This window comes from Ciconia boyciana, chromosome 20 (assembly GCF_034638445.1).
Source record: "Ciconia boyciana chromosome 20, ASM3463844v1, whole genome shotgun sequence".
NCBI classification, from domain to species: Eukaryota; Metazoa; Chordata; class Aves; order Ciconiiformes; family Ciconiidae; genus Ciconia; species Ciconia boyciana.
In genome coordinates, this window is record NC_132953.1 from 2,057,795 (window position 1) to 2,081,793 (window position 23,999).

The 23,999-nt window shown below is 42.4% G+C and overlaps 1 protein-coding gene across 5 annotated transcripts in view; it reads right to left on the minus strand.

Annotated features, from left to right (window-relative positions):
• The window catches only part of APLP2 (amyloid beta precursor like protein 2), a 49,123-nt gene extending 31,986 nt beyond the window's left edge, over positions 1-17,137 (minus strand). For all 5 annotated transcript variants that reach the window (XM_072884474.1, XM_072884473.1, XM_072884472.1 and 2 more), the window contains exon 1: positions 16,980-17,137. In XM_072884474.1, coding sequence (XP_072740575.1) covers positions 16,980-17,060 — 81 coding nt within the window. In that variant the 5' untranslated portion in view covers positions 17,061-17,137. The remainder of the gene's footprint in view (positions 1-16,979) is intronic.
• Positions 17,138-23,999: the final 6,862 nt, after the last annotated feature.

Genomic DNA, 23,999 nt, shown 5'->3' on the forward strand with positions numbered 1-23,999 from the left:
ACACAGTGCACAGGTAGGACCAAATATGCTTAATCCGTCAGGCTGCCTTCCACTCGTCACAAGGACATCAGGAACAATTTTCATGCAAAGGATCAGATGGCTGCCGCTTCCTTCCCCTTTTCAGCAAAACACAGCAATGGTGCTATTTAAAGGACCTTTTTTTTATGGAGCGATTCTAAGTCATATTACAACACATGGAGGCTAGACCTATTTATTACTGGGCTAAACTAAGGCACAAAGTCAAGTGACTTGCCTAAGGTCACCCAGCAGCGTGCTCAGCCCGGTTTAATCCTCAACCCCTCATCGCTCCAATCTGTGTCATCATTCTGCCTCGCACAGCAAGACTAATTACTGCTTTCCCACATGAATTATTTGGGCATCTGAACCACAGAGACTCAAGATGTCTTGTTAGCTAGCCAGCGAGTGAAAACTTCAGTGCAAGTTAATGTTTTCACATGCACTAAAAATCTACTGAAGAAAATGGCCACAGGGCAATTTTTGCCTTCCTGGACAACTGGAAGGGAGATCCAAAACACAATGTAGGAAAAGTGGCTATGATTTAATAGTGTTTCATTCTGCTTAGGATAAACATTTGACTCTCCTTTCAGATCTAACTTTCATTCCTGAACTGACTGTTAAGATGAAGTATCCCTGTTCATGGCATAAAGGCTTCACTGACAACAGCACGCACATGGAGGAGTACTGGGATATGCTATTTTGTAAGTAACTTCTCCGCATGGTTCAAGAGCAAGTCCTTTCCATCTTAATGCACTTTAGCTACATAAGAGTTAGCGAATATAATCACTGCGGTTACCAGGATACAGAGATTCCATAATACACATGAAAGTACATTTACAAAATCTTTCATCACTTCAGAACAATTTGTTCGAAGCAAAAATAACTTCTGGACTAAAACTCATCACAACTCACACAGACACACAACTTGTCCACTAGCTTTCCGCGTGAACAAAACCGGCAGAAAGGAGACCGAGAGAATAATTTATTAACAACAGGCAGGCACCAAACCCCTTACTACTTTTGAATCACTGATTCAAAGTGATTTAGCATTCTAGGGGGGAACCAAACCAAACCAAACAACCTCCCCCAAAACAGCATGAATATTTGTTTTACGAAGCTCACTGGGAGCTTCACAAAAAAGCCTGCAATGGAGAGACCACTGGAGGAACCTGTGGTTACTCAGTCTAACCATGCATCTAACCACTGGAATGAGTGGAGATAAAAAGGCTGCACAGATTGTCTTTTTATCGAACACACAGCTATCCAAAAAGCAAGCAGGGAGCTGAAGGGCATTATTTTAACAGAGCATCGAGAATTTGAAGCGGCAAGGAAAAATACCTGGGGAAAAAATGCAAGATAAAGAAAAGAGAACAAGTGGGAACAGAGTTCGCAATGTAGTTTGGTTTTGTGAGCTCAAGTATCTCTCCCTTCATAGATGATGTTCAGTAGCACAGATTGGCTATTTATGTGCACAGACTGCAATTGTTTTGGAACATGATAAAGTACTCATTTGGTATCTTAAAGTCCTGCAATTAGGCTACACACGAACTTCCCTATAGCACACAGGCATATATTCAACAGGCATCGCTCTAACCCCGCTGAAGCTCTGCGGGTCATGCGGATAGCTTTCCACCCCCAAATTCACAATCATCTGAAAAAAAAGAACCAAAAAACCAAACCATGCCAAAATTAATTGGCAATTCTGTGCTCCAAACAGTCCAGATGAAACTTCAAATCTGGAAGAAGAAATCATGAGGTTTGTAAGCCTTGGCTTTCCAAACCATGCTAATGACCATCTTTTGAAAATAGGAAACCCACTGCTAAAACACAGGGCTGCTTTCATCTTTGCTGCTGCTCCCGCAGCTTTGCCAAGTATATGCTGAACCAGACCAAAATTAACATGTTACCAAAAAAATTATGGAACAGCCTTGCTGTTTTCAGTGTCCAAACTGAGGATATGTTTACACTTAAAACTTATAAAGTTCTGTCAAAAGCACAGGTTAATTCTATAAATTACACGTCTATGAAAGGTCTAATTCTATGAAATTACAGGTCAGCAGTTAGTAGATATTACCGAGAATGGGTAACTTAACTCTAGCTCTTATTAAATATATTTAGGAAATAATGCAAATTGGGATTTTAAACCAAAAACTTCTCCCCACGCACCTTCCCACACACCTCCTCCTGTTATTTATTCTGAGAACTGCTTATGGCTTGTTATGGAGCCTCTTTCAGGCAGCATCATTGCTCGCATACAATACAAAATCTTTTAAGAACCTTTAATGTCTAGGGGCACAGAAATCAGTGCTTTAAAAACAAATATATTTGTATTTGCTGTTTAATGATTCCCATATTGATATTGCAAGTTTGTTCAGCTACAGTAAATGATATTTTTTTTCTTTAATAGAAAACTTCAACGTGAACATCGTCCCAAGAAAGTTTAGTTTTCAGTTAGCTGCTCATTAGGAAAAGTTCGCACCACTTATAGCTAAAAAATAAATGCAAGAGAATTACCTTAGCAAAACCATCTCAAATTCTCACCAAAAAACGGTCTTTCATATTCCTGACTGCAGCTATTTTTGATCCCAGTAAACAGCAATAAAACTGAAGAAAGGCTGCCAGTTTCCTTCCACTAATGCTGGCAACCTGGAGGTGAGCAAGCAAGCAAACGAGAGCAGGATAAAGAATGACAAGCACTTCTTATTTAAGTAGCAAAGAGGCTGAAGTGCAGGAAGGTGGCTCGGAGCGACGCTTCTTACTTCCAAGAGTCAGACGGCAAAAGCTTTACTGGTTTATTTTTAAGCTTGTCACCCAACAGCCAAACATCTCTCAGAAGGATCCCGGTACTATTAGCAGAATTTAGGGTCACATCTCACAACTTACTTCCTTCTGCCAAAGCGGAGGATAAAAGGTGGACTTCTATCTATCCCCTAGAGCTCAAGCACCTAGATTTAGCAGCCTGACACAAGAGAGAGGTCAAACGGCAAAGAGCCTTTGGAAGTACCCCTAAAGTTTTGTCAGCAGCAAGGTCATAGAAAGCGAAGGACCTCAGTAATGGCTTAATGGATTTCAATTTTTTACTCTTTAAAAGCAATCCTGACTAATTTAGTAGCATTTTATTCTGCAGCATTAATTTATCAGCTGGGGTTTAATAGTCACAGCATCGTATCATAGCTAGGCTAGCATACTGGAACTCTAATGGATGTATTAAACAGTTCCTTTAAAGGAAGCAACAGATCTCTACTTAGAATAACTGCTTAATGCTATTAGAAAATTAAGTGGTACTTTACAGCATGGACTAAAGCTGGCTAGGTTGAGATCCCCTTTACTGATTTTGCTGATCCAGAAAGTAAAACTAGTTCAACAGAAGCCCGTTTGAGCTAGAACTAGTAAAACTAGTTCAACAGAAATATTTGAGCTAGAACCTCAAATATTTCAGGGCTATCACTGCATAACATTTAACTGGCTTTGTATGTTGCACAAACACACCTGATTTTCATATGCTGAGTTTTATTGCTCTTCAGTCTACGGAGCTGTATCAGATTGTGCAGCATTGCATGGAAATAAAACAAAATGGGGGAACTGCTTTTTATCTTTGATAATAAGAGATTTCAACCGGTTAGCAATTTCCTCCGGGTTTCAGTGGGAAGAATGAACCCTGTGTACACTGATACCTATTTCCTCGAGGTTTCCTTAAGCATTTTCTGGAAATTTTCAAGGTAGGGGATAGAAAGCAGCACTTTCTTCTTTTCTGTCTACTTAGTTGAACTACAGTTGAACATTAGATTGGTGGAAGAAGTTAGGTACTGCAGCTGCATACACCTGATGGTCAGTTCTTTGATGAGTTTCAAGAAATGTGAGACTTCAGTACCGGCTTTGAAGCACAAAACCATCATGAGCTGAAAGCTTTATTACAAACGTGGAAGCAAAACCTGCTTGTTCTGCAACAGTGAGGGAAATAGCTCTTTGAAAAAGAGCAGGCAGAACAGCTTTAGACAATCTAGTTATGCCTTAAAGAGGCAGTATACACTGAGAACTCCCATTACCTCAACAGAAATTCCTCTTCAAGGTCTCTGAAAGCTCCTACTATTTTTGGTTTGTTTTTTTTTTTTAAAACCCTTTGTCCAGGCTGTCCATCTTACAGCAAAACTTTTTTTTTTTTTTTTGCCTAAAGACTTAGTATTCTCCAGCTGGAAGAACAGTAAAGACAAACTTCAGGATGTGTTGTTTTGAACACAAGGATTCCAATCAATTCTTTATTTTCCTGTTTGGAAAAGGCTATCAGACAGAAGACGGGGACTATTTACTTTTTCTTGGAGAAGCTTTTTTGCCTGCTTAGATGTTCTTGTCCAACGTGATACACACTTGAGTGAGAAAGAAATAAATGGTCCGCCGTCACAAACAAGTTTTACTTTCCTTGCCCCTACAAGCAGATAAGGACAGCGACGGAAACGCTGACTTCACATGTAAATCCCATCACTAGGACAGCGATTGGAGGGTAGATTGATTTGCCTATTGATGCAATAGGCCACTCACCATTTTCCTAGCCATAGGCTGAGTAGTTTCAATAGAGCTTTCTCAAAGTCAAAGGATGAAAATGTTGCATAAAGTTCTAACCCCAGGGAGCAGTGGGTTTGTTTTTCCCTCGTTGACTTCAGACATGGCCCACTAAGGCTTTTTTTTAATTCAGAAACACGGCTGTGTATGCACCTCAGCTGCAAATATTAACCTCGCCAGAATCTGGCAAATCACTGTTGTGGATTAGCCCTATGGAATATATTCAGGTGTCTTGCATCATAACAGATCAGCACCCGAGAAGGCCACGTTGAAATTACAGCTTGATGATGCAATAGCAAGAGACAGCCAGAAACATCTCTCATTCTCATATCCTTATTTTGGACATTTTTTTTTTTTTTTTAAATATCACCGAGAGCCCAAACGAGCTCCTTAACAGACTACGTCTTAATTATCTTTGAGGCTGCCTCTCCCTGCAGTCCCCAGCTAGCCTAGACAGCAGCGATACCAGTACTAGATGAATTGGTGTTATGAGGCTAGGAACATTTAGAAGACTCCACGAACATTGCACTGAGAATTTTTGTATCTGATTGTAACACCAGTTTGAGGAGGAAAACAGGTTAGGTAACCGGCACAAAATGAATTCATGTGTGTCAAGGCTGTGTGGCAACTGTAAAGCCTGGACAGTAAAAACAAATGGACTAACTATCCAGTCGCACGATTCCATTAGAGGTAGTCTATATTTTCACAGTTATACCTATCAATAAAAGGGATGTGAATATTAGACCAGAGAGGCGGGAATAATAAGAACAGTCCTCCGCTTTGGGGCCACTATTTGACACCAAAGTTAACTCTCACCACTAGAGGAAGTATCCCAACAAATACCGCTAAGCACACGATTTGAAGTTTCACTCGGGAGCCAAGGTGTTGCAGAGGGGACCAACTATCCATTTGTACACAGCAGGGAAAATGAAAGCAAGAAAGCATGTCTGCAGACAACAACAGGCCGAGTGTTTCCATATGTAAACTCGGCCCCAGCTTCATCTTTCTGCAATACGAGCATTTGAAATTTGGCTCGCGTTAAAGATGTTCACATCCTGATGCATTCCAACAGATTGTACCACTCCAGCATGTTCAGTCTGTCTGTATCTTTATTTTGTGCTTTACATGACATGTGGTGTATTTTGCAGCTTAATGACTATTTTAATCCTCTTCATCACTGAAGAACGTCATCCTAGACGTGACATAGATAGATATTGTTAGGTGGATGCTGCAGAGAGATGTATTTGAAGAGATATTCCGAAGCACCGAAGTCATTCCAAGGCAAATATTACAAAACAAATCTCTGCTTTACTTGATGTGAAATATTTAAAGCTAGCTGCTTTAAACAGTAAAAATCTACCAGCCCCCTGTTACGGCACGAGAAGCAGCTTACAGGCAGGTCAGTAGCATCCACTTCAAAAAAAAAAAAATTAATAACTATATAAGTGGCAATGCATCTCAAAGTCAACACCAGGGGAATAGCTGATGAAAGTTCAGCTACAAACAGCTGTGCACATTAAGCCCATCTTCGACAGTTAACTTTGCTGCCAGCTGTGGCTAAATGTTTGTTATGCCCTCAGTTATATGATCAAAATAAATTTAATAATCACAGACTACTAAGTAGAATAACAGAACAGTATGAGTAAAGCTATCAGCCACTCACATAATGGGGAATAACAATTTAACTTTTTGCAAAAATCTTTAAAGATAGTGACAGGAAACACGAAAAGCCAAATTGAAACCAAGGACAGCAAGGCAAATGAAGTCAAGTCACCTTGGCTTTCGCCTGAAGCAAAAGGCCATCTAGAATCTTAGAAAGCAGTGCTCCTCACTGCTTCTCTTCTCCGGTACAGCTGAAGCTTGCAGCCCAAAGTTTTGTGGGTATCTTCATAGTATTCTTCTCTGGAGCAACCAGTTTAGCTGTTTGCATCCACACGACTAAAAAGTACGACACTGGCCATTTCAGAACAGTAATGCTCTTGAAATACATCAGCATCTATTACAAAAGGACTACAATGATGCATTCTAGTCAGTGCCCTGCAATGAAAGAGGGAATTAACATGCTATAGACGCCCTGTGGAAAACCTCCCATACGGTTATACTTTGAAAAGTATTCTTCTTACCACGCTAATTCCCACGTGAAGCAAGTTGCAAAAGCTTGCTCAATATAATTGAGCGCAACCAATCCATCCACACCTAGGAATTTCAGCCTCAACTTCAAAATGCCTTCTGTCTGTATTGCGGATTTTACGTTTAAGCAAACGTGAAAGAAGATTTCCTGCCATCTTAACAGCCCTGCTATGTTAGGAATCCAGCTCTTCTCGTTAGTCTTCCTTGGAGCCACGCTGCTGAGCAAAGGACCTGGTGGACAGGGAGAGAAGGCAAAAGGACTTCGAGGTGACCAGCTGGTCAATGTTTATTTCTTTGTCTCTTAACCTGAGAAACAAAGACATTCTGAAGCAAGATGCAAGCATTTAAAATGAAGGATTAATTTATCTAAAACACTATGCATAAAACACAGTACTATGGACTCAAACATAGGTAACAGATTGCAGCCCTTGTGATTAGCGTACGTTCTTATTCACAAACCCAAAGATATCTTGCGCACGCATACAATGAAAAGAGCGATAAAAAACAAAAGCAAAAGCACGTAGCCAGAAGGTGAGGGACCCAAGCAAATCACAAGCTGCGATTCAGACCATAAAGCCAGCTGCGGACAAGGCAGGGATACAGCAGTGCAAAATATTACATTGCATCAAGCCTGCACTCTGGCAGGCCATTCATCTCCTGCCTTTGTTATTGGTAAATTGCTTCCGAGAAAGCGGCTGTTGCCCTAAACAGAATATCCACATACTGACTAGCTTTGTTGCAGAGCAAGTATTGATGCAATTTGAACAAGACAGCATTTATCAGGAGTGACGGGGGCAGGAACACTTTTTCTCCTGTTTTTAAAGCCTCCTCTTGCTGTGACATGATGCTCTGTCCCGGGCCCAAGCTCCACACATCCACAAGAACACCCTAACTTCATTCCATGACCCTCGTCGAGAATTCACTCGGCCTCTTCTGGGGTCTGGCTCTTGCCCAGGTAAGTCCGCAGCACCGCATACATTTGCGTCCGAAGGCTGAGCTCTCATACACTAATACGTCGCAAACACAAAATCCCAACTTTTTTGGCTGACTAGCAAGAAAAAAAAAGCCTTCTCCATTGCTTGCTGTTTCCAGTGCTGAGGCTACAAGGCTCTACTTAAAGACTCTGGAAATGAAGCAGTTATTTGAAACCCTGCAACTCAAACTACTTAGAGGCACTTAATCTTATTCCAACAGTCCAAATGGGAGCTGCGAGCATCCTGCTCCATTCAAGAGTAATAACTGGTTTCCACGAGAACGTTCACCCTCAACAATTTCACAGTCTCCCTTTTTCCTGGCAGGCAGCAACATTTAAGTCCATGCACGAGCACTGCCATACCCTACACTTGAGAATTAATCTTTGACCAAGACCGTTACACAGGCTAACGTGCTTAGTTTGGATCCTGACACCGTTTCATTCTTCAGGGTTTCTAAATGCATATGTGATCTTGCTGCGTAAAACGAAACAGACATCAAATTCAATTTCTTCAGCAAGAGCTTTGATAAATTATGCAGAGAAAGGCTCACGTTCAAATGCCGATATACTCACTGGGAACTCAAACCACAGGTTTGAATCAACATTTTGCATTTAATCTTTTGAGAGGAATACTTAGCAGATTAAAGCAAATCTGCCCCTCTCTATTTCAGGCCACAATTATTGCAAGACTACCAGCATAAGAAGTCAACCAACGTTTGGTATTAGTGAATTATACTAATTCATGCAGATTCCTCTAGGACCATTTTTGGCAAGTTACTAGTCCCAATATGAATTAAGATTAAACACCGATAAAAAGATTAAACACTGATAAAAACACCCTACTACTTAACTTAGACCTGGTAATGTGTCATGCCAAGTCCAAAACCATATAGAGAATTCGGTGATTAAAAGCTTTATGCTGGAGGTTACCATACGTCTAAGCAGAGACCAGCTTCTGCTGTGAATATGCAATCCAAATCCGCTTGAAATCTAACATGAGTGCATAATGTTTATTGTAACAGATGGTATCGGCAAGATTTTTCTTTTTGTTGCTGTCACTTCATGCTACGCAACGACATCATAACTAGTGGGACTCATCAACCCAAAATCCAAAAGAAAAGGGACACAGCTTTTGGCGGGGAGCTGGAGCTAAAAATAACATAAGAGCCTTTAAAGAAAAGCCCAAAGATGAAAAATGCAAATATTTGGCTTTCGATTTAAGCATCTCGGTACTGAAGTTAGCACAGGGCAACTCTGGGAAAATACCAAGTAGTTTACCAAACCACTGTTTCATCTTTGCAACATCATCATCAGAAGATGATTTCTGAGGTCTCCTCACTGACTATTTTAGTGCTTTGAGGTGGAAGATTAAAGAACCCAAGCACAGCAGCTGCGTGAGACAATGCAAGCCCTTGTTATAGTAGAAAGTTAACAGAATAGTAAAAACTCCCTCTACTGCAAGAATTAAAAAAACCAAAACACTGACCAACACTTCAGAACATATCAGACATTTGAAAATATAACCTAAGCAGCAAATTTTTGTTGGAGGAAAAAAGACCAAAATGAGGAAGGGAACTATCAAGGTTAAACACTACTTTTATTTAAACATGAAGTCATCAGGAAGGAGATTTCTTAAATGGAAACCTCACTAAGTACCAACCTGCTGTTAACAGTAAGGAGGAACCACGGCCCCAGCCACCTCTGTGTGCTTGTGTGTGTCTGCGTCTGCCTCTCTGTCCTTGACCTGAATCAAAATATACTTTTTGACTGCTGCAATTTTGTTAGAGAGAAGCTTACTGTATGAAATTACTTAAATGCATCCCTGTCACTGAGCCAAAGCCTGGAATCCAAGAGCCGAAGCAGAGTTGTCATCCACGCTGCACCTTTGCGTGATACTGTGTATTAGTCACATCGTAAATAGTCGAGGTAAACCGTAACACTACTGATGACTCTGTGCCTTACCCCAGAGCTAAGACACACCAAGCTTTACTGAGACAACTGGGAAAGAAGAGTCAGCTCCCACCTTCTGCGTTTTTTTCGTTTTTTTTTTCAGGCTACATCTAAATTATGCTGGCAACTTTTAAGCCCTTCATATTTGGTGACTTGAAAAACTTGAACTCCAAGTCATCTTTTCATAATGATTTTCAGATAGTGTCAAAACACAGAAAGTCATCCGAGCCAAACAATTATCAATTTCGTCTCCTCTGTAAACTTCTCTGAAGCTCAAACACTGCATGGAATAACAACTTCAGACCCCGCTTCATAAACCGAAGGGCTTGTCTAGCCACAGCAACCTGCCGTACTGCCCATCTGTACAGGAAATCCTAGTACTTGAAATAACCGGTGAAATTTTCAAAGGTTCAGAAGAGGAACCCCCCAGAAAGGCACCCACAAAGAGTAATTCAAACTCCGTAGCCAGGCACTGTTCAAGAGGCTTGAAAACGAAGACTTCCCCCAAACCAGTGCTAGGAGATGTTACTGCAAGGCCTAACACAGTCATCTTTAGAAAAAAATCTGCAGGGGAAAAAACAACCTCAAGCAAAGTCATTATCCTTGCAGTCAGCACACCAACATCATGGTAGCCCAACAACAGCAGCAGCAGTCCTCACAGACTATTGTGCCGGTTTGGCCAGGAGAGATCAAGCCTTGATCTCTAAAACAGATGAATACATACATACATGTTCAGGAGCCAGGTCTGCCTGTAACAGAAAACAAAAGTCTTTCTGGGCCATGCCTCGTCCATCAGTTCTCTCCCTCATGAAACACAGAGAACGAACATGTGATTTGACTTTCCGTGGTCACCAATGAAAATGGAAAGTGAAATACAACATCGAATGCCAGAGAGCGGCAACATTTGACTCTACACGCTAGATAAGAGTGACTAGCACGCTGCTAAAGGTATAAACCAAAATGAAGGTCTGCAGTGTATGAATTTATACAAGAACGTGATCACGGCTGACAGCATTAAATATGACAACAAACTGTTATAACTAAATTTAATACATATAATCGTATAATACATATAATCATATAAACATATAATACATAGAATCATAGAATTGTTTAGGTTGGAAAAGACCTTTAAGATCATCAAGTCCAACCGTTAACCTAGCACTGCCAAGCCCACCACTAAACCATGTCCCTAAGCACCATATCCACACGTCTTTTAAATACCTCCAGGCATGGTGACTCCACCACTTCCCTGGGCAGTCTCTTCCAGTGCTTGACAAGCCTTTCGGTGAAGAAATTCTTCCTAATATCCAATCTAAACCGCCCCTGGCGCAACTTGAGGCCATTTCTTCTCATCCTATGGCTTGTTACTTGGGAAAAAGAGACCAACACGCACCTCACCACAACCTCCTTTCAGGTGGTTGTAGAGAGCGATGAGGTCTCCCCTCAGCCTCCTTTTCTCCAGGCTAAACAACCCCAGTTCTCTCAGCCGCTCCTCATAAGCCTTGTGCTCTAGACCCTTCACCATATGGGTCAACCTCTCAAAAACAATGAACGCATTCTTTTCCCCACCAGCTATACAGAAAACATCCACTGTAATACTTCAAGATGAAGTGCTGGTAAGCAGCTTAGCCGCACACATTTCTGATCAGGTGGACACCTGATTACATAAAGCAAGCAGGCTATGTTTTGCTGCTAGAAAGATTAGTTTAACACCATTTGCAGAACGTTAGTATTTTGATCATTCATCTCAAGTTGGAACTTGAACTTTTACAAATGCTCAAACCCAATCAGACTGTGGAGCAAGCATTAGAACTTATGGACCATTTAAATGCCACGCTAGAAGGTGAATTTGATTTCTATCTTCTATGTGGATTTTCCATGTTCTCACATGAGGCAGTAGAGCTTAGAGAAAGCGCAGTCAGAAATATATAACTCCAACTGAGAAGGCAGATGGGGGTCAAAGTAGTAAATCTAGTGCTGAACAAGTCAAAAAAAAAGTGTTATGCACATGCAAGATCTACATGTGGAGTATATCCCTGCTTAACAGTTGCAGGGATTCATGAATTAAAAGAAGTGCAAATCTAGCGTTAAGAAATCAGCCTAAAAAAAGCCAGCCAAACTATTTCTCCTGAAATGCCCATTTCCTTGTGCACTGCCTCTCAGGAGTGCGGGTTCATTTGGTTTTTTCCCCTATAGCACCCAACCTGAAGTACAACCCGCCCTATTTATGTAAGAGTAGTAACATACTAAAGGTACCTTTTAGCCTACTGTACCCAACGAGGAGCCATGAGCTCTCCTGAACCACGGGAAAGAAATAAGTATGCCATTTTGGTCAATCCACGATAAAGAGAAACCTGACAATTTCCTCCGCTTACATCTTCCTTCTTACTGCTTTATAATTTACACTAGTAAGCATACAATAAATCTCTCTCTCTCTCTCTCTCTGGAAGAGTTACTTTGAGACTTTGCACAATGTTGTCAATCCATTTCCTCTCCCTCTCCCCACAAACCTGAGACTTACTGGCACCTACAGCAAAAAGCTGAAAATGGAAATATCGGAATGGAAATTACAAAATTAATATAGCCAAAGTGCCCTAAGGACTCCATTTAAGGTAAACAGTAAGGTAAAACCCATGATAGGATATGCCATTTGCCTGTGACAAACTTGCTGCTAGTAGAGAAAACAGAGCATGCCCGTTACGAGTGAAGACAACACTTTTGGAAACAAAAAGGGGCAATCTTGCAAGTTCAAGTACAGTTCCGAATTAGAAGCCTTACCAGAATGGTTTCTAGGCCATTGCAAGTATTTGAAGCATTCCAATTAAGAGTGAGCATCATCTTAAATTAACAAGATGTTTCAGAGGTGCTGACTGCATGAACTAAAAATCAATGACACTAAGTTTTACAGCACATAAGTAGCATGAGAGCAAGCATCTGAAGGATTACGTCAATTTAGAAAACCTAAGTAGTTAACGAGAAGAGTCTGAAATGCCGAAGTGTAGAAATAGAGGTAAAGGCTTCGTTGTTCTAACAAGAAGGAGATAGCTGGGGATAGTGTATTTCTCTTCTATTTTCAACTGAAGAACAAGGTTATGGTTTAAGTACATTTGTAGAAGCAGATGCTGCAGTCAAAATAACTTATGTTTACAAGATTGAGTCCATACGCCACCAAGAGACACACACATAGGAAAAAAGCAAAGGCAGACATCTCGAGAGATGCATAACTGGTATAGAGAACATCTCGAGAGAAGCATAACGGGTATAGAGAACACACTGCATTAATCCTTTCTTCCCTCTAAGGTGCTGAAGGAGGAGCAGTATGTAATTATAATAAAGCTCACATCCAGCTAAAGCCACCTACAGAATAGGTTTTGAATAACTCTCAGGCGATGCAACGAACATATTAACAAAAAATCATTTAATCCCTGGTAGAGATATTAATGCCTAAGTAACATTTAAGAGAGGTCATAAATATTTCTCATGTGAAACAAGGAGAGCCGAAGGCCTTCTCCAAAGAGCAGAGCTTACCTTCATGTGGCATTCTACAAGGCAGCAGAACCTCCAGAGCCTCTCTGCAATATCAGATGTCCATCTGATTTGCTTTATTTCTTTATACGTATCTCTGCTTCAGAGAAGCTTGTGTTGAGGCTTAGAAGAGGCATTGCATATAATCACTTTTATAAGAAAGTGTATTTCCTAACACTTACTGGGATGTGAAGTTTTAGGAACTGAAACCAAACTGAAGGCCACATGCTCAAGACTGGAATTTTACTGAGCTGTTTCTACTCAGGACTTCAACACAGAAATGGAAATTTCCCCTAGGTGGAGTTCTTTGTTCAATGCAGCAGGCAATTAGAAGTCCCTAAGGTCTGCAGAAATGGCACAAGACTGATATTTTTGTCGGTGAGAATTTAAGCCATACAACACAAAAATGATAACATGAAATGCACAATTCTGCTGTAAAACACACCGTTGTTTTTTCTCACCCCAAATCCTGGTCATTTGAAACAGACGGGAAACAGACATAAGCATTCAAAATAGCTTTGGAAAAACACCACTAAAACCCAACGTGATTAAAAAAAGCAATATCAAGTCCGCATCGCCTCAGATTTGATTACACAAAAAGGTCAAGCGATAAAAAAGAAACTTTGCATCTTTAAAGGCTTTGAGGGCACAGCAGAAGTGGTTTATCATTGGAATACAGATCAAATTAGAATAGATTTATTTTCTTTTTCCAGTTCGCATCAGTGTCCTACTTGAAGTTCTCAGACACTTCACAAGCAAAACACAGCAGTCACTGAATTCAGACACAACCCTAGGACACATATTACTATGGAGAGAAAAACATTAATTGCTGTGTATCAATGATTTCTCCAAGCTCTTCTATTCAAATTCATTCGGAAGAAAGCTTGTCAAAGGTTTTCTGCCATCAACACACCATGATCTGAAAGGGAGACTGTCACCGATGACAAGCCCTTGGGAACGCCCTATTCAAAGCTTCACATACCAGTAATTAAAAAACAAAACAAAACAAAAACAACAAACAAAACCCAAACCTGCCACTCCCCTTCCTCTGTGCGGGAAAGAAAGAAAAACAAATTGTAGTCAATAAGAAGATTACCGGGTGTTCTAGGGACAGGGACTGGTAGCTAAGATAATCAAGCGAAAGAAAATCCACCTAATGGGACCGTGCCAATCCAACTAAACTAATAATTGCAGACATTGCTACGCATTTTCCTTAACTCCAGTACACTTGCAAACATCACCTTTCTTATTAACAAAAAATAAAAATCCAATCTCTTGCATACTTTTCATCACATTACCTGATATCATTCAGTAACAATCACAGTATAAAAAACAAGTAACCATTTCACTTCCTAAGCTCTGCATCAAGATACTGTTCTTGAGAAAATCCGGCAGCAATAAAGACTCGAGAGCTGCAGTCCCCCCCAGACAAGACAACAGGAGAGGATGCAGCAAAAATCCAAATTAAAATGTCACAGCTGACATTTTCTGTCAGCAGATTAAGGTGGCTGTTGTGCCTTCAGAGGATGCAAATTCTGCTGCAGGAATGGCTGAACAGATTGAAGAGGCGCTGAGGACTGGTGCACTAACACAACCCCACGCCAGTACCGACTCGTGTCAGCAAAGACCAGGCTGCTGCAGGTTAGGAGCGAACCCACCGCCTGTAAAACCAACCTGACCGCGATCCCCTGAAAAAGAACGAGGCAGAAATGGTTTCATTTTAATCCTTTTCAAAGAGGTCAACACCCCCATTCTCTGGAGTTGCCAGCCCCTCCTGGGGTGCCGCGGTGTGACACTGCTGCTCTCCCCTCTGTGCCAAACCTTTTGCCAATCGTGTGACTGGCGAATCTTGCAATCTGCTTCTTCAGATAAACGCAAGGCTTCGCAATAAAATTACAGCTAGATTTGTTTCCCAACTTGGCTTTTTGTAGCACATGTCCATAAGCAGCAGCTTCCAGAAGGGATGCGCGTAGCAGCCGAATTTGTCTCGGATATGACTGAGGAAGTGACCTACAGCTGGAGGAGTTTCCAAACAGGTGTAAGAGATCAGATTTAACACGGCCACCACGGAGCAGCTGGGACAGTCCTCTGCCACCAAGGCAATGCCAACTAACCTGATCTTGGCATGAGCTCGACACCCTCAGAGCAGCCCTACCAGTCTTAAGTTATCCTTCCTGCAAGATAACCTCCGCACAAGTTTTTCCAAAGACAATTATCGCCATGTTCCACTGATTTATAGAACTTTAACAGAAGGACTAGTACAAAGTAGGTGGAATAATATTCCTCAATAGCGGCTGAATAAGCAAAAGTCATTGACTAGGCTAATTTCACACGACACATATTAAAAATACTGAAGAACCGTGCTTATTACCAGTTAGCAATTACCACCAGCTTAGGGCTTCAGATTTTTGCATCGCACCGAGGTAGCTGTTCTGCTTAACCAAGCTTGTTAAATTTTACTGTAAACTGTCAAATCGAGCCATTCACAAGTAGCCACAAGCCTGTTCTTTCTCCATCCCTAAATAACCCAGAACCTATACAAGACGGATGTAGCTGTTTTGCATTTCCAAACAACATTCAGGCATAGATTATTAAACTCTATTTATGTGCCATGTTTGAAGCTCAGCATGTACTTTGCTCTTTGTTTTGCTGTTTCGCTCTAACAGATAGGTTACAGTGTGAAGTCTTTCAATCAACAAGATTTTTTTCCTATCCATCTTGTCGTTTAGAGAGCTAGATTACACCAAGTTTTTATTTTTAAAGTTAGAATTTCGACCAGTTTTTTTTTTTTTCCTATCCATCTTGTCGTTTAGAGAGCTAGATTGCACAAAGTTTTTATTTTTAGGGATACAGTTAGAATTTCCCCCCTCCAATTACTTTCATATCTAGAAATAGAAATGTAATATCTATTCATATGTGTACACGTGCGTGCATATATACGCGTGCCTGTGTGTATATATATGTACGAATTGCGGCATCTAAGCCATTTCTATGTTAAATGCACACCCTTTACACTTGCCTGAGGCATCCCCTCCGACAGATAAGATAACAATTCAAACCCGAAGATTTATTCGGGATCTATCAAGCGGATAGCAACCAAATGGAGTCGTTTAACCCAGGCTTTTCTCTAGGAAACTGCCCTCTAATACTCTTCTAAGCTTCTAGACCAATCTGAAGCTCACAGCTCTTGCCACCGTGCCAAGAATGCAGAGGTCACTTCTCAAACACATCCCCCCCCACCCCCCAAGCATCCCAGTGAAATGAAGCTGCTAAACCATGCGATCTTTGGCCCGATAAGAGACGTGCGGGATCAGGTTGGAGTGCTCTCCTGAAAACAAGGGGAAAACACGAACTCATCACCGCCTACCCCCAGGAGGTCTTGCAGGAGCCGGTCAACCTCCAGGTCCTTCTATTCAAGCAGAGACACCTTGAACACACCACTTATCTCCCGCCTTCCCAACCGCAGCCCAGCCCCAGGTTGACCCCGGGCCATAACGCAGCCCCCCCCCCCCCCCCGCCCCCTGTGCTAACTCACCGCCCGCGGGGGGAAAACACCCCGGTAAGATGGCGAGAAACTCCCACCTCGGCTGCGCCGGAGCCCGGTGTCCCCGCCGCCTCTCCTCCACCTTCAGCCGCCGCCAGACAATGCCCGGCCCCAGCAGAGCGGCACCGGGTACCCCTCCCTCCCCGGAGGAGCCCGCTCGGAGCGGGGCCGCACCCGCTGCCCCAGCCGCCTGAGGAGAAGGACAGCGGCGCGGAGCCCCCAACGGCCGCCCGCGCGCCGCCAGCGGCCGAAGCCCAGCCTCCCCCAGCCCCTACCCACCTCGATATAGCCGGCCAGCATGGCCACGGGGCCGGCGAGCCCGAGGAGGAGCAGGAGGGGAAAGCGCAGCGCGGAGCCCATCGCCGCCACCGCCGTCCGCCTCCGCCCAAGCGCTACTGCGGCCTCAGCGCCCCCCTCGGCGGCGCGTCGGGAGCCGCCTCGCCAGGCCCCGCCCCACCCCGCCGCCCTGCCCTATCGAGGAGCTGCGGAGGAGTGACGTTCCGCAGCCCCCGGCTGGCGGCCAATCGCCGCGCCGCCAAGGAAGGCCGCCCCCGCCCCCGGGTGAGTAAGGGCGGCTGGAGGAAGGAGCCACGCCCCTTCCCCGCTGACACCCAATAGGAGGAGGCGCGGGGCAGACTGCCCCGCCCACGGGGGCGAGCTCCCCTTCTTCCCGCCTCGCCGAGAAATGGCGGCCAAAGCTCAGGGCTGAGGCTGTGGGGAGGCCCTGAGGGGAAACGCGGGGCGGGGAAACACCCCCGGGGGATTTTTCACCCCTCTTTTATTTTTAGGCTGCTATAGAAATTAACGGCCCCCGTGAAATTCCTTACGTGGTGGAGCTTAAAAGGCCGCGGGATGCTATGGCCATGGGCTGTACAGACTGAAAGCCCTCCAGCCTCATCGCTTCTTCCCGCCACCGCGCTGAGGGGGGGGGTTTCCTGCAGTAATAAAAGGAAAATGAGGTGGTTTCCTCACCTAAAAAGAAAACAATGAGGTTTCCCATTCTAAAAAGAAAACCACCTCTACGTCTACCCCTCATTTCTTAAAACCCTTGACTCATGGTGCTACCTTGGGTCAAGGGTTGTAAGCCCCTCTTGTTTTGCCATAAAAACCAAGTCAGTTCTATTTTTTTTATTTTTTTTTAAAGACAGTTATCGAATAACCATCACAGGTTGCTCCATCCCACCACCAACACTGAGGACAGGGGCTCGCCAGGCACTACCTGGAAGAGATGACAGCAAAGAGATGACTACCTGGAAGAGATGACCCAGCAAAGCTCTCCGTAAACTTTAATTAAACAACGGGTACGTATCCCCGTGGCACCTCATCATCATCACCACCTTCTCCAGTTTGTGCACCAGTCGATGTGAAACAGCCGTGCCTCTGGTTTCTTTTGAACAACCGGAGCGCGGCACCGGTTTCTTTCAGTGCAGATGTTCTGCCGCAGCTGGTGCCACTATTTCAGAACACGTTTCTAGCTTTAAAACCAATTGCACCAAATTTGCATTGATGCAATTTTAATTTCACCACATTACTTATAAAAAGAAATAAATACAAAAAAAAAAAGATCTTTGTACAAAATGTCGCACAGTTATAAAACATTGCCGTTCTCAACTTCCATATTCTTTAGTCTCTCTTACGAGTGCTATTTTCCGAAATGATTGAAGGGAATATTGCTGAAATGTTGCAGATGGGGGTAAATCTGTACGATAGATCAATAAGCAGTCCAGTTTTAATTAAAACAGCTGACTGGTGCCCTCATCACTTATTATAGTCTCTTTCTTATGGTATTTGAAAACCTTTAAATCTCTTTTAATACAGTCCTCTGGCATATATAATTTTCTTTCCAACTTGGCCAAATTCGGTTGGAAAATGGAGTTAACAAGTTCTTTTTGAAAACAGATACGTTTTAGTGTAAATATTTTATTGTGCAATAGGAACACATGAGTAAATAACAGGACATTCCAAGTTAAGCTTTTCCCTTTTCTTAACAAAGGAGGTATATTTCTTTCTCCCCAGGCCAAAAAGTACAAGCTCTTTATAAAAATCTTTGGATAGGGGCTTTCATTCGAGGTTGAATTTATATAGCCTTTAAAGTGCTATATAAATTAATACACTTTTAATACTTAATATTTACATAGTGCTTGGTGAGAATTAATGTTCACAACGCCTCTGTGAGCCAACGCATTTAGAGGATGGTGAAAAAGCTGCAAAAAAAAAAAGGGGGCTTGCTAATTTGGGGTATGTGAAGACTTGATTTTTGGGGCACAGCAGAAACTGAAGTAGTTGCATGCAGCTTACTGAATACCTCTTGCAATCCAGTCACAAATGTTTAAGTACAGAGGCATGCAAAATATGAGGGCCCTCATGAGAGTCTGAATTTCCACGGCCACGTGGTGTCAATGTCAGAGGTCAGAGCGATGGTACAACCAGAATACACCTAGTCCTCTGCCTCAACGTATTCAGATATAATAATTTATGGTAGGGCAGTGGCTGTTAACACAAAAGAAAGCAGCTTCCCCATACGCAGGCATGACATACCAAACAGATACTTGATTTACTTCGGAGTATTTTTACTGAGACAGCCTTGATTACAACAGTGTTATCCTCTTTTTTCTGAAAAGCAATTTCAATCTGGTAACTTTTGGTGAAGTCTCACAGATAAGCACGAGGTACGACCTCAGCTTCGTTCTCACCTCCAGTAACCTAGCCTGCTCCTAGTACTACACTGCAGACACACCAGCGTGTAAGAGCTGAAGTCCTGCCGCGAGGCTGCAACACAGCATATTCCTCTTCAAAAGCAAGAGCATTAGTGCTCAGTTCACTACCTAAAAAACAAGCAACTAATTAAAATGTGAAGAATAACAGATTCCCCTTCACATAGAGATCAGTCCTCCCCAGAAAAAAAAGTCCCCAGAGAAAAAAGTTCTCAGCCACCAGATCTTGTTCTTTCTTTGGTGTTTATCAAGAGCTCTGAATGCAACTGAATTCATGTGGCTGCTGGGTGGCAAGGAGGAAGGGAGATTGAGACAGAGTCTCCAGCAAAACGCAAAAGTGAATCTAGCAGTTGAAAAAAACCAAACACTTGCAGCAGGGAAAGGCTTTGGAGTTGGCTGCTTTCAGATGAGTACAAGTCAACATAGGGACGGCAGGTTACGCTACTGCAGGTATGCTGACGCTCACAATGGTCATGGTTAATTCAGCGTGTAGATATATTCCAGATGAGAACTGGTAGTTCTCTGTTGCCTGGAACAACAGTACCAGTTTGAAGGAACGCCACAAGGCTGCGGCATTCCCTAGAACACCTTTCCTGTTGTTAACCCTGTCAGGTAGGTGGCAGCTTACATTTCCTTCCAAGAATCCCATTTTACATGCTCGGTTCCAGGGCTTTTAGTGCCCTTCTCCCAGCACATCTGTGCTAACAAAGCACTGAGAATCTCCTCCTCACCTTTGCCTGCTCCTGTTTATTCTGTAAGAAATGTTTCAAGTGAACATCTCTGCCCATTATCTCTTGCAAGACCACAACTGTGTAAACAGAAAGAACATTTATGATTGCAAAAATATGCCCTGAAAGGGCAACGTTAAACTCTTGACAAAAAGGGCAAACAGAAGTCGGTGAGGAATGTGCCTGGTACCATTAAAGTCACTGGGAGCAGCAACTTCAGCAAACTGATGTGCTGAGATCCTGTAGTACCTGGAGAACGAGTTCACCGAAGTGAGAAAGTCTTTGAATATTCTCACCATTCTCAAACTCCACAAATTAAAGCATAAAATTGATCTAGCCTGTGAATGGTAATGTTATGCAGCTCTTTTAATTAAAAAGCTTGATTGAAGATTTAAATGGCAGATCATATCGTTCGTACTAGCTCCAACATATATACAAGTTAGAGGTTGCAGAGGTAGAGCTGAGTCAGCCTTGGTTTTAGGAGGTAGAATGCAAACTGAATTTAGAAAATGAATACAGCACATGGTAGGCTTGAGTAAAGAGAACTCCTTACTCTGGCACAATTCAGCAATATAAGAAATACTAAACAGTGCTTCTAGAGAAAAATATACCACCCAACTCGCATGAATGATATACAGGTAACTGCCACAACTCATCACGAGCCCTACTGCGCTTCGGACAAGATCTCTATCTGTTAACAAGGCTGTATGAGGAACATAAAGCAATGCAAAACTTTTATTAGCCAACTAAAATTTGATCCAACATCCAGCTATCTAAGTGCCTTTGGGAAATAATACTACCTCAAACCCCATAAATAACATCAGAAAGTTGCCAACCTGCTCTGGAATTGGACATCTATATTTGGCTGCAAAATTTCTTTGTGGAAGTCTAGGGTTCCTGCAGTTTTGCAACTCAGTCTTCCATCTGTAACTCAAAAGGACAACACGTTGCAGGCGAGCTGTAGAAAATCCAGCAGCAGTGAGATGAAGGAAGCCGCTGAAGAAACTGGGCTTAAGATATAAGGTATACACAGAGAATGAAGATGTTCCATAGAAAAAGGGTAACAGAAAAGATGCAGAGACCTTCTAGGCCTTGAAAGATAATGCAAGGCAGACAGTAGTTTAAAAAAAGAAAAGGATGGGAATACAATGAAGTTTAGAAAAGTGACAGATGGAGAATAAATAAGAACAGATGCCTTGCAAGTGGAATCGTACCTTAAAAACAGGGATAAAAGGAATAATTGCAGGCGTGAGGAAAAACAGCACAGGAATCTGCGAAAAGGAAGTGACACAGTAAATAGGAGTGGACAACAAGCCTTTCTGTTTCTACTCAAAGACATCTTTAAAAGGGCTTGGCAGGGAAGGGAGGAAAAGTCTACCCTTTATTGTATCAATGAATCCTTAACTCTTGATGGCCATTTTCCTACTGTCTGTTCTGTGCCTGAAGCAGTGCCATTAATCTGGCTTTCACATAATAACTTCATGCAGGTATTCTGAGATTTTGCAGGGGGGAGCTTTAAACAGCAGTTTGTGCTATGTTCATCTCAACCAGCCCGATCTGGGCCTACAGCATTTAACAGGCTGTTAAGGAACCTATCATAACATTAATACTCACTCTACCATAACTGCAAACTTCAAAATGACCCCTTCTTTTAGGTTTAGAAATATGACAGCTTTGCTGAAGCACATCAGCACAGAAAAGGTGGCAATGCATTGGAAAATGAAAAATACATCAATCGATGATGCTTAAGGCTAGCACAACAAGAGCTAAAAGGAAGCTGCTGCTCCTTCAGTACTCTGCATATGAATCTTAGCATCCGGAAAATGTGCTAAGTCTATGATCTCCTCTCATCTTCTAGATGGAGGGCAAAACCAACTATCACGGTGAATTTACCTGGACAATTTTTGTCTGGAGAGGAAGACTACCCAAGACAAATGCAGTGTCTGAAAGATACAAGCAATCCTTTTTGGAATAGATTTGCACACCTGTAGGATTCACTATCCAGGAAATGAAGTTACCTCTAATATAAAATTCAATAGAGTAATGAGCCCACACTCAGATTTAGGATCCCAAATGCAAAAATAGAAGCAAGCCTAACCACCTTTTTAGCTAACCATCAGTTTTCCGAATATACAAACCAAGTATTTATGCTGCTCATTTTCTCTCTCCAGATGGATGCAATGTTTTGGGCACCGGCAGGATCTCAAGGCAGAATAGTGCCTGATGCTTCTTCAAAGAGCTGTAGCAAACACTTAACCTGACACATGGAACTCAAAAGGCAGGGGGTCTAGAGGTCTACAAATAAAGGCAGAGTCAAGACACTGCGGGGAGAGAGGAAGGAGAGGCTGCATTGCAGAAAATATTTAGTAAGCTCTCACCCTCTTGCATCGTAATATCTTCCTACAATGGGCTGAAGGCGTCCTGTCATCTTTATCTCTTCTAGTCCACCTGTGAAGACCGAAGTGTCATTTAGTCTCTGGAGATGGCAGGATCATCTATCAAGGCAACCAAACCATTCCAACTTAAATAAGCTGAGCAGTATGGGTTGTGATAGAGAAGCCATATGAGAGCTTAAAGAGAAAAAAACCCCACAATTAAAAAAATCTGCCAACAACCGAGCACATTTTCCACAGATATTGGCTCATTGTGATGCTGAGATTTCTCCCGTTGTCCTTGGAGAACGTTTCTTTCCTCTCCCCTCGTCTGCTTGCCAGTCTCACTCAGACAGTCTCACTTCAACGGTGTGAAAGGTTGTTCATTTTACAGAGGTCTTTCACGAAAGATGAAAATTCAAATATGTTATAATTAGCTGCAGTTCCACATATGTCACTGTTATTGCAGCTTTTATATTAGATCTGAATTTGTCCCACAAATGTGTGTGTCAAATATTACAGAAAAATGATTAATGATATCACACATAATGGAAGGATTAAGCATTGATGCAGGAGAGTTTCTCGAGAGGAACAATTTTAACTTCTTTCCACTCATAATTTATTTTTGTCCTGTGCTGTAAAAGAAACCTAAAATTGAAAATAAAAATGGCTTGTATTACTGGCAAGGAAAAGAAGAGATCTGATTCATGATTGAATTCTTCATTCAGTATTCATTGGTGGATTAAAAGCCAAATCATCTTAACAAATGGCACAGCAATGAACAACATCAAATATAAAAACCTCAGGACTTGCCCTGCTGACTAAACGTAGAATCATTTCCAGCAGCTTTGGAGATAAGTGCAATTCAACAACAAAAAATCTACCCCTCCCTCCGCAATCAGGCCTGATTCAGTGCCTGTTACATCAGGCATCATGGAATAACCTGTCCTAACAAGCTCTTTCATGGCACGCTGAAGTTGCCTTTTATTCCCCCCCCCCCCATCACTTGTTTGTGCTGTTACTCAGTTTGCAAGCAACAGGGTGTGTTGGGAAGTAAGTTATGACACAGGAACAGATGATAAGGAATTTTAAAACATCTAGGAGACATGTCATGTCTGACACTGCAAAGCTTTATTACTGGGAGCTCTTGTTTTCCATCAGCTGCATGAGACTTTTAAGTGCTTATTTTTCTGGTGCACTTAACAGCAAAATAACTCTACCAAAAATCCCCTCCTTACTCACCTTAATTTGATATCAGCATAGACAGCTGCAGTTTGCATCATTCTATTTAAACAAACATTAAGGTATGTTTCCTGTTACAACCATCATTAGAAGCCTCATGGCTCCTAACCACCCAGCCATTCTTCTTATCTGAACACAGGAATATTTATTTTAGTTTCTTGAAATGCACACCCTGGAGACAAGGGAGTTGTGCACCAGATACCGCAGGGACCTGCAGCTTTGCCCTCCGGTGCCTGTCCCCAG